This window comes from Ylistrum balloti, unplaced genomic scaffold (genome assembly GCF_031769215.1).
Source record: "Ylistrum balloti isolate Yb309-2 unplaced genomic scaffold, AGI_CSIRO_Ybal_v1 Utg370292, whole genome shotgun sequence".
Taxonomy (NCBI): Eukaryota; Metazoa; Mollusca; class Bivalvia; order Pectinida; family Pectinidae; genus Ylistrum; species Ylistrum balloti.
Genome location: NW_026782221.1, coordinates 417,965 through 430,781, shown reverse-complemented (window position 1 = coordinate 430,781; position 12,817 = coordinate 417,965). Strand labels below are relative to the sequence as shown.

Here is a 12,817-nt window from a genome sequence, read left to right as displayed (position 1 = left end):
GCATGCATACTTCCGGAAATTCTTACGTACAACATATGTATATCATTGTAATAAACTTAATGCATTTCTCAGCATGAAACATCAGGCTTCTAGAATAAATGAAGAAAAACTTTTAAAACATGTGCTATTTTAAAAATAATTCTTTATCGATAAAATGTGTGCAGAACACGATTTCGGTCCAACAAACAGCGAATATGTTAAAAAAAAGAATTTGACTTGAAGAAGTATGAACTTAATTAGAAAGAGTACCACGTTCAGTACTGTTTAATGAGAGGAAAATCCTTAATGTACCATGTATATAGAAGTTTGATCAGTACTTGATGATTATAGTCCATGTAATACGTTTGATTACCACCAGATATAAATATTCTATGTAAACTTTAACGACGCTGACAAAGCTGGTACAAGTGAAGGATTAAAAATATGAAATGTTTTTATACATGTACCATGTTTTAGTAATCTTAACTGTTCATTTCAGAATTCCCGCTTTGAGTTTGTGTCTAACCGCTTTGAGTTTGTGTCTAATCACTTTGAGTTTGTGTCTAATCGCTTTGAGTTTGTGTCTAATCGCTTTCAGTTTGTGTCTATCCGCTTTCAGTTTGTGTCTAACCGCTTTCAGTTTGTGTTTAATCGACTTCAGTTTGTGTCTAACCGCTTTCAGATTGTGTCTAATCGACTTCAGTTTGTGTCTAACCGCTTTCAGATTGTGTCTAATCGACTTCAGTTTGTGTCTAACCGCTCTCAGTTTGTGTCTAATCGACTTCAGTTTTTGTCTAACCGCTTTCAGTTTGTGTCTAACCGCTTTCAGTTTGTGTCTAATCGACTTCAGTTTGTGTCTAACCGCTTTCAGTTTGTGTCTAACCGTTTTCAGTTTGTGTCTAACCGCTTTCAGCTTGTGTTCAACGTCTACGTGTTATAAACGTATCGGAATTAATTTATTGTATGTAATATTCCTTGCAAATAAAACTACATTATTTTTTTTTATATTTTTCTCATTTCTTCGTTTTGAAAGGACACAACATCCTATCATAGAGTAACACTTCCTAACAACTCGAGATGAAAATAGGACACACTAAATAGGATGAGACTAAGACACACTGAATAGGATGAAACTAAGACACATTAAATATAATGAAACTAAGACACACTGAATAGGATGAAACTAAGACACACTGAATAGGATGAAACTAAGACACATTAAATAGGATGAGACTAAGACACACTAAATAGAATGAAACTAAGACACACTGAATAGGATGAAACTAAGACACATTAAATAGGATGAAACTAAGACACACTAAATAGGATGAAACTAAGACACATTAAATAGAATGAAACTAAGACACACTGAATAGGATGAAACTAAGACACACTGAATAGGATGAAACTAAGACACACTGAATAGGATGAAACTAAGACACACTGAATAGGATGAAACTAAGACACACTGAATATGATGGAACTAAGACACACTGAATAGGATGAAACTAAGACACACTAAATAGGATGAAACAAAGACACATTAAATAGGATTAAACTAAGACACACTGAATAGGGTGAAACTTAGACACATCAGATAGGATGAAACTAAGACACACTGAATAGGATTAAACTAAGGCACACTGAATAGGATTAAACTAAGACACACTGAATAGGATGAAACCAAGACACATTAAACAGGATGAAACTACGACACACTAAATAGGATGAAACAAAGACACATTAAATAGGATGAAACTAAGACACATTAAATAGGATGAAACTAAGACACACTGAATAGGATTAAACTAAGACACACTGAATAGGATTAAACTAAGACACATTGAATAGGGTGAAACTTAGACACATCAGATAGGATGAAACTAAGACACATTGAATAGGGTGAAACTTAGACACATCAGATAGGATGAAACTTTGACATTACACATAAGAAATGATTAAGATTGAACAAAGAAATCTTATGAACAACTCATGGAATCAGTAAAGAACTAATTGAGTGAATAAGAAAAGATCGCCTTTAGTGTGTCTCCGTTTAACGATTACAATATTGAATGTTATAAAACAATCACTTGCTTTGAATGTGCAAACAGATAAATTGCTAGCGAACACATATATGTGACAAATTATTACAAATCAATCTGTAAAATTCAGAATTTTGCTTTCACCCCTCAAAAATAACAACCACGCTGAAGATGTTTCAGTCGAAACAGATTTTACAAATAGTATAAAGGATATCGGTTTATGAAAGATACTCTGTCAGTATTTTTTGGGGGGAGGGGGGATTGTGACATTGAAATACCGAGGTGCTGCTGATTTGTTTGCGCAGAAATTATGAACTATATTTAGATATTTGAGGAATTCCTTGGCAAGATATGTTTTTCCTCTAAAAACCATGAATAAGCCACTAAGTGGTAGCTGCCTGTCATATTACAGACAACATTGTATATGCATGACAAGCCTTGGGGAAGTTTATGTAATTGAAAACATGTATCCAACTCACGAACAACAGACTAGGTTCATTTGGTATGTTAAAACCGTTTATGCCTTCCATTCATTTTTTTTCATCAATGCATTCCTAGTTCACTATTCATTATTCATGTCATGTTATGTCAGGTATCGTCTCTTTAATACGTTTGATAGAAATCGATGAAATCATAGTTAAGAACGACAGAAGAAAAATATGACATCATTTCTTTTAGAAACCGCCAGCATACCTTTCCACCTGGACATACCACGGTACTTTAACCTCTGAATTTACAGGTAAGACATATGTGTAGGTCTTTAAACCTGGACATACCACAGTACTTTTACTAATAATTTTACAGGTAATACATATGAGAGTAGCCTCCCTTGATTTTCGGTAGGCGTGGCTATTTTTGCGTTGTCGATAGGCCAATTTACTGGTAAGACATATGTGTAGGTCTTTACAACTGGACATACCACGGTACTTTTAGTAATGAATTTACAGGTAAGACATATGTGTAGGTCTTTACACCTGGACATACCACGGTACTTTTACCACTGAATTTACTGGTAAGACATATGTGTAGGTCTTTACACCTGGACATACCACGGTACTTTTACCACTGAATTTACTGGTAAGACATATGTGTAGGTCTTTACACCTGGACATACCACGGTACTTTTACCATTGAATTTACTGGTAAGACATATGTGTAGGTCTTTACACCTGGACATACCACGGTACTTTTACCACTGAATTTACTGGTAAGACATATGTGTAGGTCTTTACACCTGGACATACCACGGTACTTTTACCATTGAATTTACTGGTAAGACATATGTGTAGGTCTTCCAAACTGAAATATACCACGGTTATTTTTTCTTCTTTAATTTACAGGCATTTGGACAGTCTAATTAGAGTCAATTATGCATGTGCAAAATTAATAGGAACTAATTATATGGTGATTAGATCGTGGATGCATGGCGAGCACCAACGAGTGTCTACCTTAATAATTACAGTAATGTAAAGGCAGTAGTAGAGCCAATAATTAGTTAATGACACAACATATACATGTAGTCGTTATGTTTGTGTGATGCATGACCATTACGTGTGATGTCTACATGTATTATATCAAAATACTAATGATTCACAGTACTTTGATATTCATTATTTCATCAGCCACATTCTTATACGAACCATTGATGCAGCTAACAATCAGAAATCTCAAATATTCGTGATTGTGTCAATTCTGCGGTAAATCTCTACATAGGAAAACAGATGCGTTTTGTTTGATTTAAATATTTGTTGATACTACAGACATAATGGTCAAAATATTATGGTTTCGTTTATCGATTTTTTTTGTGTCCTGGATAATCAGTATTGTTAAACGATATGTTTGTCAATACTTGACAAGTTTAGTGATATATATGCTAACTTAACGAACTTTAAATGATCGATTTCTCATATTTTCTTATTATGTTGTACTAAGATATCAACGCCATTTTGGTAAGCGTACAAAAGAAAATGGCGTCACATGGAAATTAGTGTAAATAATTTTGTATTAATACGGAAATCAACAACCGAAAGTTAAATGAGAATCATGAGACGGAAAAATGGATATTATTATTGAACAAAATGGCCTTATTTTGTCAAAATCCATCCCTGAACGGATCAAGAAAATTCATTTAAAAAAATCGAAATATAAAAGATATGTCCTAAAATAAAATAATAATAAAAAAACGTAAAAGACTTATGGCATGTTACTCTATATTTTCAACCTAACGACTCCGGTACTTTCAGAAGTTTTGAGGGTTGTACAACAGACACACATGTCAACAGCACCAAATACTACAATTTTAGAATTAGATACAGTCACACAATGAAGTAAACTTCGTCATCCTTCTAAGACACGTCATAGGTGACTGAGGGCCGATACATTTAATATAACAAAAAAGACAACGTGACTGCCACTCATGTTTTTTTTCTGTATTACTCAAACGCTGAAATATGTCGCAAACTCATCATAACCTCCCAGTTTCCTGTGAGTCATCATCTGAAGAAACCCCCATAGGTTACCTTACAAGGTCTGGTATTGATCTGGTAAATGTAATATTGGATGTGTTTTAGAACGCCGTGATCTAATATTTTCCTGAATTTAACAAGCTACTTACTCAAAGGCGAGATCTTAAAAATAATGGAAATCGAAATTTATTGGTAGATTCGAAAAAAAAAGTTAATATAGATTTATACGAAACAATAACATCAGAACCCAGACTGTATTATTAGCAAAGATAAGCATCACTGCACTGCCCAACAAACTGAAGTGATTGGTCCACATAACGACACTGGCTAATTGAGCATGTAATACTGTTTGTATATAACACACACACATCGTAATATATCAGGTTGTTTTGGATTTATTGGGAAATTCTTTCAATAACAACATGTGGACATACATCCTGCTACTTATTACGGTGTTTATCTTATAATTCCAAACATTTCTAAGCTGTTTAATTTCACGTCATTCTGTTCATGTTGTGTTCAAAGTTTCCTTTTTTTCTTAGTAAGCATACTAGAAAAATGAAATTAATTACGAAATGGTTAAGATGGAAAAAAATCACTTTGGAAGTGACGAATATATGCATGGACTTTTTTCATTATTTTGTAACCATCCATGACAGCTGTATGTTTGTATTATTTTACAGATCGCAGGAGCCAGCTCTTTGCCGCTCGATAAGAGAGAAGACAAATGTGCTTGTAAGTTTAATAATTTACTTCCTGCACTTACATCGAAGTGTATTTACATCGGGGTAACAGCATCTTTTACTTAGTTTTGTAACATTAAAAATAATTCTTAATTAATAAATCTTCAACAAAATGTTATGTCTATATTGGAGTCATCAACCGGAAGTTGTCGAGTAAAGATGTTATGCTTTAATGACGTCATCACAGCAGATCACATACAGGTCTCTGAAGTATTCCAATCACCCACTGTTTATTCCTGTCGTAAAATCGGTGTGAGTGCTTAATCAGCTCTTTCTTTCCTTTCGCTCTAGGAGACAGCAGTGTTGTCATATTTGAATTGACCGTCACATTTTTATAAGTCGGACCTTAGAATAAGATTAATGTTAGCCACAGTTTATCTATCACTGATAAGTCCACGTATATTCGCATCGACAAAAACTTTCATATCTCACTTGAAGTAGGAAAGACTGTACAAGACGTTGAAGATATAAATTGCATATTACATACAACAATAACAACCTACATACTATTTTCAGGACCTGGATGAGTAAAATTACTTCTGATTAATTGTAGGGTAATTCTCGCTTTAGCTAAATCGCCACAGCAGTCTTTTTCTATTGAAAGTTTCCAATTCTGTTTTATTGTGTCTCCGGTTTTTTTACGTAAATTTCTGTTTTTATTCTCGATATTCAGATGTCCTCCATGCTTGTTCGTGCCATTTCAGGGTGTGATGGTAATCCAGCAGACATTTTTTTCCTGATAGACAGTTCCACCAGCATCTGGGGAAAAGATTTCCGGATACAGCGAAGATTTCTCCAGGACTTGGTGAAATGCTTTCCAATTGGACCTACGGCTATGAGGGTTGGGCTGGCTCTTTTCTCTGACCGGTACTATCGTGTCATTCGCTTTAATCAGTATGACAACACTAAAAAACTACAACGTGCTATTGGACGCATACCACATATATATGGATCTACGTACACTGGAATTGCACTTCGGTCACTCCGAACCAGGGAATTCACGCGTGCGCGAAAGAATGTCACCAAAATAGCAGTTGTTCTTACAGATGGTGCTTCTCATGATGAATCGATGACGGCTAGACAGGCTGAGTTGCTGAAGAAGTCCGGCGTGTTCGTGTTCGCTGTAGGGATAGGCACGAAATCCAAATTGAGTGAACTCAAAAAGATTGGAAGTACCCCATCAGAACAGTTTGTCTTCTCTGTTGCTGGGTACCACCTTTTAAATGAAATCCGAGAGGCGTTGGCCTTCAAGGCATGTCGAGGTTTGTATATCTTGTTTCTTTTCTACCGATTAAACAAACGACAACTTATACATATTGAATCAGAGGCCTGTAGGTTTGATATATATATATATTTAGAAAACAATGTGAGTGGCACGGTTCAGAAAATAAATATGCACTTTACGCTTTTCTAAAATTAATTGATGTATGAAAATTACGAACTTTATCAAATTACGGGGCTAGTGCACCACCGCGTCTAGATTTTAACTTTTCTTGTGATCAATTTAGATTTTCATTAATCGCCTCCTCGGCTTCAAATTTTTGTGTGTGTCTTTTGTACAATCTATAAAATGGCCATTTCTTTTGCTAACAAGACATGATCTAATTTAGTCCCCCAAACGACTTTTTCTTCTTCTTCTTCTTCTTCTTCTTCTTCTTCATTCTTCTTCTTCTTCTTCTTCTTCTTCTTCTTCTTCTTCTTCTTCATTCTTCTTTCTTCTTCTTCTTCGTCTTCTTCTTCTTCTACTTCTTCTTTTTCTTCTTCTTCTTCTTCTTCTTCTTCTTCTTCTTCTTCTTCTTCTTCTTCTTCTTCTTCTTCTTCTTCTTCATTCTTCTTAATTCTTCTTTCTTCTTCTTCTTCTTCTTCTTCTTCTTCTTCTTCTTCTTCTTCTTCTTCTTCTTCTTCTTCTTCTTCTTCTTCTTCTTCTTCTTCTTCTTCTTCTTCTTCTTCTTCTTCTTCTTCTTCTTCTTTCTTCTTCTTCTTCTTCTTCTTCTTCTTGTTCTTCGTCTTCTTCTTCTTCTTCTTCTTCTTCTTCTTCTTCTTCTTCTTCTTCTTCTTCTTCTTCTTCTTCTTTTTCTTCTTCTTCTTCTTCTTCTTCTTCTTCTTCTTCTTCTTCTTCTTCTTCTTCGTCTTCTTCTTCTTCTTCTTCTTCTTCTTCACCTTCTCCTTCTCCGTCTTCTTCTTCTTCTTCTCCGTCTTCTTCTTCTTCTTCTTCTTCTTCTTCTTCTTCTTCTTCTTCTTCTTCTTCGTCTTCTTCTTCTTCTTCTTCTTCTTCTTCTTCTTCTTCTTCTTCTTCGTCTTCTTCTTCTTCTTCTTCTTCTTCTTCGTCTTCTTCTTCGTCTTCTTCTTCTTCTTCTTCCTCTTCTTCTTCTCATTCTTCTTTCTTCTTCTTCTCCTCCTCCTCCTTTTTCTTCTTTTTTAAATCTTCTTCTTCTTCTTCTTCTTCTTCTTCTTCTTCTTCTTCTTCTTCTTCTTCTTCTTCTTCTTCTTCTGAGCTCATGGTATTAGTGTATTTAAAATGCAGCTGTATTCTTAAGACTTGAGGGAAAAATAAGAAAATAAAAACGAAACAAGATAAAAACAAATTAATAAAAAGGATACCAGCTAAGCTTCGAACCTCCAGCCACAGTCGAATTCATTGTTTAAAATTCTATAGCAACAATACCGTATTTAAAGACTGTTTACCTCCCAGTATATTAAACCTCTGATTGGTTAAAATATAACAGACTATCACTCAAAAATCGTTGTTCAGATTAAAACTTGATGTTAATATTGATGTCTATATCAAGATTGAATTGTGAGAGTCATGTTTAATACTGTTTACAGGTCAGAATGAACATCACAATAAGCATGCATACATACTGTAGACTCCTGGATTTATGTGTGTCACAATTTGATACATTTGACTTACACAGTTCATAATATACACATGCACTTGACTTTGTTTTGAAATTGTCCAATATTTTGCGTGTTAACTGCGTGACGGGGTTTAATGGTGCCCCTCTGTATCTATATTTTGGCCTTGATTATGGCTCGTAATGATTTTTCCAGCCACCTCCAACACTCTAGACCCCTACCATTACATACAATGTCCAGCACTAAACAGCTGTATTATGTTGTGTAGTGCATTATTTGGTTGTACTGTATCTAGTTCTAGATTTGTACAGAAAAGTGTTATTCATTTGTGTGTCAAAGGTAACTGCCCTGAATTGCAGCAATATCAAAACTGAGGTTTGCGTTATATCAAAATTGCATTTATCAATTTTATTCGAGCTAAAATACTTAAAACTTTTATATTACGTTTTTATAAACTTGTTAAAATCGTGTTAAACTTATAAAATAGTTATTGTAAGTATTATTTTTGTAAAACGATGTTGGAAACGTAAGTGCAGCACTTTTGCCTTCTCCAAAATCTGGTGGCTTCAAACAGGAGAAGAAAACTTTGGGTTGACAGAAACACAAACATGGGTTTAGAACATTATGACTCTGACCACTTATATCATAAAAGTCATAAGATTATAAGATATATGATAATTTTGTGTGCCCCTAATAAAAAATATTAGGAAATTCTCTATTCTGGAAATATCATTTCAATGTTGCAGTTGCGCCTGTTCTACCTTACTGTGCAGCGCGGCGTCCCACTGACGTCATGTTTGGTTTTGACTCCGCAGCGATGGGAACGTATAGATCTGCGCATGTGCGAAACATGATTGCAAATGTCTCAGGGTATTTTGGTAACATGAATGATGGGACTTTGCAAGCCGGAATATTTCGAGGATTGTGCGATGAAAAGGACATTCCTCTGAATGAATATAAGTCAAAAGAAGATTTTGTTTCTGATCTGCAAAACAGCACAAATGAAGGAGCTAGAGACATCCTAAAGGATGTAAAGGACATGGGGTACGCCAAGGAAAATGGTGGACGAGAAAAAGCTCGAAAAATAACGGTCCTTTTTATAGACGAAAGTACTCCTGATCTCAACAAAATTATTGAAGAAATTGTTCAGGCAAGGTCAATGGACATAGAGGTATTTGTAGTTGCCATTGGTACCGATTTAGACCTTGTAGACCTAATCGATGTCTTGGACACCCCAACAGAAGAGCATCTGGTCACTGTACCGACTCATAAAGATCTGGACACCATTCATGCCAGTTACTCGGATCTGCTCTGTGACAGTAAGTATAAGTTTTATTGTGAAAAAGATAAAAAAAATCCAAACAAATCAAGAAGAAAAGCAAAAACAAACAAAATAATAAAACTATTTTTGTACATGTATTCATCAGTTTTATACGAAAATATTAAAAATGTGTATATTACATATATACAAATATTACATCTCGAAGCCGCCATTTTGTCACCGCGAGCAGATGACGTTTGAACGTGATTACGGCATAAACGTTATTTTCCCAAAATCGATTTTGTATGAAAAGAAATAAAGTTGATGGTTGAAATCAATTTGTTTTTTTGAATTAAGTAAAGTGATATAGCAAAAAGGAGTAGAGTCTATCTTTCGAGCATGATCGTTTCGAAGCTTTGCAATAATGAACCTTGCAAACGCGCAAATGATCTAGTGTAGGCTGTAGCAATTTAACCAAAATGGCGGCCTTTACACAAAGATCACATTTGATTTTAATAACAAATATTTCGGCAAGTAAAACTATACATTGTTCTTGTGTGGTCCCAATCTCATTTAGGCCACATGTACCCGGATCACAATCAAACCGGTAAGAAGTGTTTATATATTAATGCTAGATGCATGAAGATTGCGCTTTTAGTTGAATTAAAACTGCTGGCAGGATTCATCAATGTAACATTACGACACAGATACAGGATATTTGCCATACATACTGCAGAACATAAATTCCACTGATATCGGTTAGGAACTACAAAGAGACGTTTTAATTTTGTTTTAGTGTTGCAGTAATTACTCATTCAGGATGCCATTAGTAAATCTACATTGTTGATAAGATCGAGAACTCTTTATTCAGGATACCGTGGTTTTATCGACTCAGTTCCCTGTACATAAGCAGTTATCCTATAGATAATCCTGGTACATACTAGTTACTTACGGAAAAAATAGTCGATAAGTTTCTGGTGTTTTCAAGGTTCCTTGTTTAAAGGTACATAGCTTCGTCACCATGAAGATGTCGACTGTTTGGTATAATACATTAGCATCTAGCCTATAAATAACCCGGTAATCTTGCTACTTTACGAAAACGCAGTCGGTAAATCAACAAAGTCGGGGCTAGTGTATTAGTAGACGTCATAAATTGTAATTCAATAGCGCGTACTTCGGTAAGTGCAATGTTCCCGAGTTTTCAGGTCATCTAATTAGTCAAGATGTACTCAAAAATGTTGATATCTAGTCGCTACGGTCTTCAACATAAAATTAGTATCATTTCGTATTTAATTTGTTTTTGTTCCGACGCGCTTTGTCCGACATATTCTCGAAAAGCGTATGCCTGATTCAGCGAAACTTTGCAAGGCGTTGATGGCTATACGAAGTTGTGCTTTCGGCTATATATATATTTGACCGGACATAAAATATGGCGGTCAGAGCCTCTGATTGGTTAATAAATACTAGGTTATAACTTTAGAACTGCCGTTAGATTGGATGAAATTTGGTGTGAATCTTGATGACCGTATCAATAAATTAGTTTGAAACATTGTTTTTCCCCAAAAATCCAAGATGTCCGCCACAGAAAGTGAAATTCAAATGTGCAGTTTTGAAGAAAATGAAACATATGTGCGGTCTAATATAAACAACAATAAAAAATTGTCACAAAAAACACGTTAAAATTGAAATTTTGATATTTGTCATGGTGTATATTAATGCTCTTCAGACCCTTGCCTATCTAGATAATTATTTATAGTTGTATCAACTATCTATTTCCAAGTGTCATCTCCTACCGTCTGATGACCTGTTACTTTGGTCTAGAGTAAATACACCGGAGGTCAGGCGTCATGCTCCGGAGTAGATAGACTTAACTGTTGGGTAGAACTGTTTCCTATTTGGGGGGACTTAGGTATAATTAAATTAGAACTTGTTCTAAATAAATTTTGTCTCTGAAAGTAAAATTGTTCTCAAACAACTACAATAGCCGATTATCAATGTTTACAAAATATATGAACCCTTATTTCTAAAAATAATATTGGTATTTTGAACGTGTATGTATGATATACATCCTGTTATAGAGATATCTCACCATTCTACTTATGTCATTCAATTTCAGATATAGAAGAAGAGCCAACACCAACACCTACAAAATAGACACGGTTGTCTCCCTTGTCGCAGATCTTACGTTTTGTACCCAGTTTTTAAAATCTTTTCATATGTTTTTTTTTTCAAATTTTGGTTTGCCTAATATGATGTTTATACGTAAAGTATTTAAACAATCATAACAACGCCTTGATACGACAGTAGAGGATAAATGATATCTTCTTTGTGTGTTTATTGTTGTATGTTTGTCACCAAGATATTTACCATTAAATCTATCATCAATTCGTTTGTACTGTATTAAACAATTTTTATGACCCACTTTAAGAGATCGGGTAATCACTTCAATACAGCACCATTAGTCAAGGAAATAGGTAAATGACAATGGCTTAAAATAAAAACATCGTGGAGTTGGTGTTTGTCAAAGTGAAGTCGTGCTGTTTTTACTCCTTATATAATAATAGATAATAGCCGTATTACAAAAGTTTAATAGTAAACAAAACGTCAGATACAATGCTGTTATTGATATCTGAATCTAGTCTCATGACCATAGTTGTCTCCCTTCTCACACTATTCCGTGTAACATTAACGACTTTTAAATCAAACCAGTTGGTCAAGTGATATATAGATACTTGATGGACGCGATTATTATTGTTTAAAAATAAACTAGCTATATCAATGAGAGAGCGTGAAAAACTCACGCGAGGAAACAACTGATATCTTGGACACATGAGGACAAAGAACTGATGTGATGGACACTCGAGGGCAAAGAACTGACATCCCGAACGCTCGAGGACAAAGAACTGATGTCATGAACACTCGAGGACAAAACTAACATCCTGGATACTCGAGGACAGAACTGACTCCCCGGACACTCGAGGATAAAGAACTGACATCCTGGAAAATCGAGGACAAAACTAACATCCTGGATACTCGATGACAGAATTGACACCCCGGATACTCGAGGACAAAGAACTAATGTTATGAACACTCGAGGACATAACTCACATCCTGGACACTCGAGAAAAGAACTGAAAACCTGGACTCATTATGACAACAGTCTGAACAAGACAACAACAAGAATGATAATGTTAACAAAACATCTCACATTCAGAAGGGAAGTGCTCTCAATTCATCTGCAATATCCGCTTTGTTTAACTTAAGTCAATGAAACCAATGCCATTATAAATATAAAAACAGACCAAGGTTTATTACAAGGCGAAATCAAGGCATTCTAATAATTACCAAAAACATTTAAGTGGATAAATGAATATCTCATACGAGAAAATATCTTTATGGGATAATGGAAATGAAAAGCAGGCGAATAAGACCAAGTGTTCCGAGTGAGTAAGCATCTTTTGCTTCAAAGAC

The 12,817-nt window shown here is 34.9% G+C and overlaps 1 protein-coding gene across 1 annotated transcript; it reads left to right on the top strand.

Annotated features, from left to right (window-relative positions):
• The first annotated feature begins 4,471 nt into the window (after positions 1-4,471).
• LOC132553009 (collagen alpha-1(XXI) chain-like) lies at positions 4,472-11,500 on the top strand. Its single transcript, XM_060217212.1, has 5 exons — positions 4,472-4,564; positions 5,146-5,215; positions 5,934-6,491; positions 8,832-9,404; positions 11,463-11,500. The coding sequence occupies exons 1-5, from the start codon at positions 4,472-4,474 to the stop codon at positions 11,498-11,500; spliced, it is 1,332 nt and encodes a 443-aa protein (XP_060073195.1).
• Positions 11,501-12,817: the final 1,317 nt, after the last annotated feature.

Coding starts and splice junctions, on each gene's coding strand:
- LOC132553009 (XM_060217212.1), top strand. CDS start 4,472: ATGTCGCAAACTCATCATAACCTCCCAGTTTCCTGTGAGTCATCATCT. Junction 6,492..8,831: donor GGCCTTCAAGGCATGTCGAG/GTTTGTATATCT, acceptor TCAATGTTGCAG/TTGCGCCTGTTCTACCTTAC. Junction 9,405..11,462: donor CTCGGATCTGCTCTGTGACA/GTAAGTATAAGT, acceptor ATTCAATTTCAG/ATATAGAAGAAGAGCCAACA.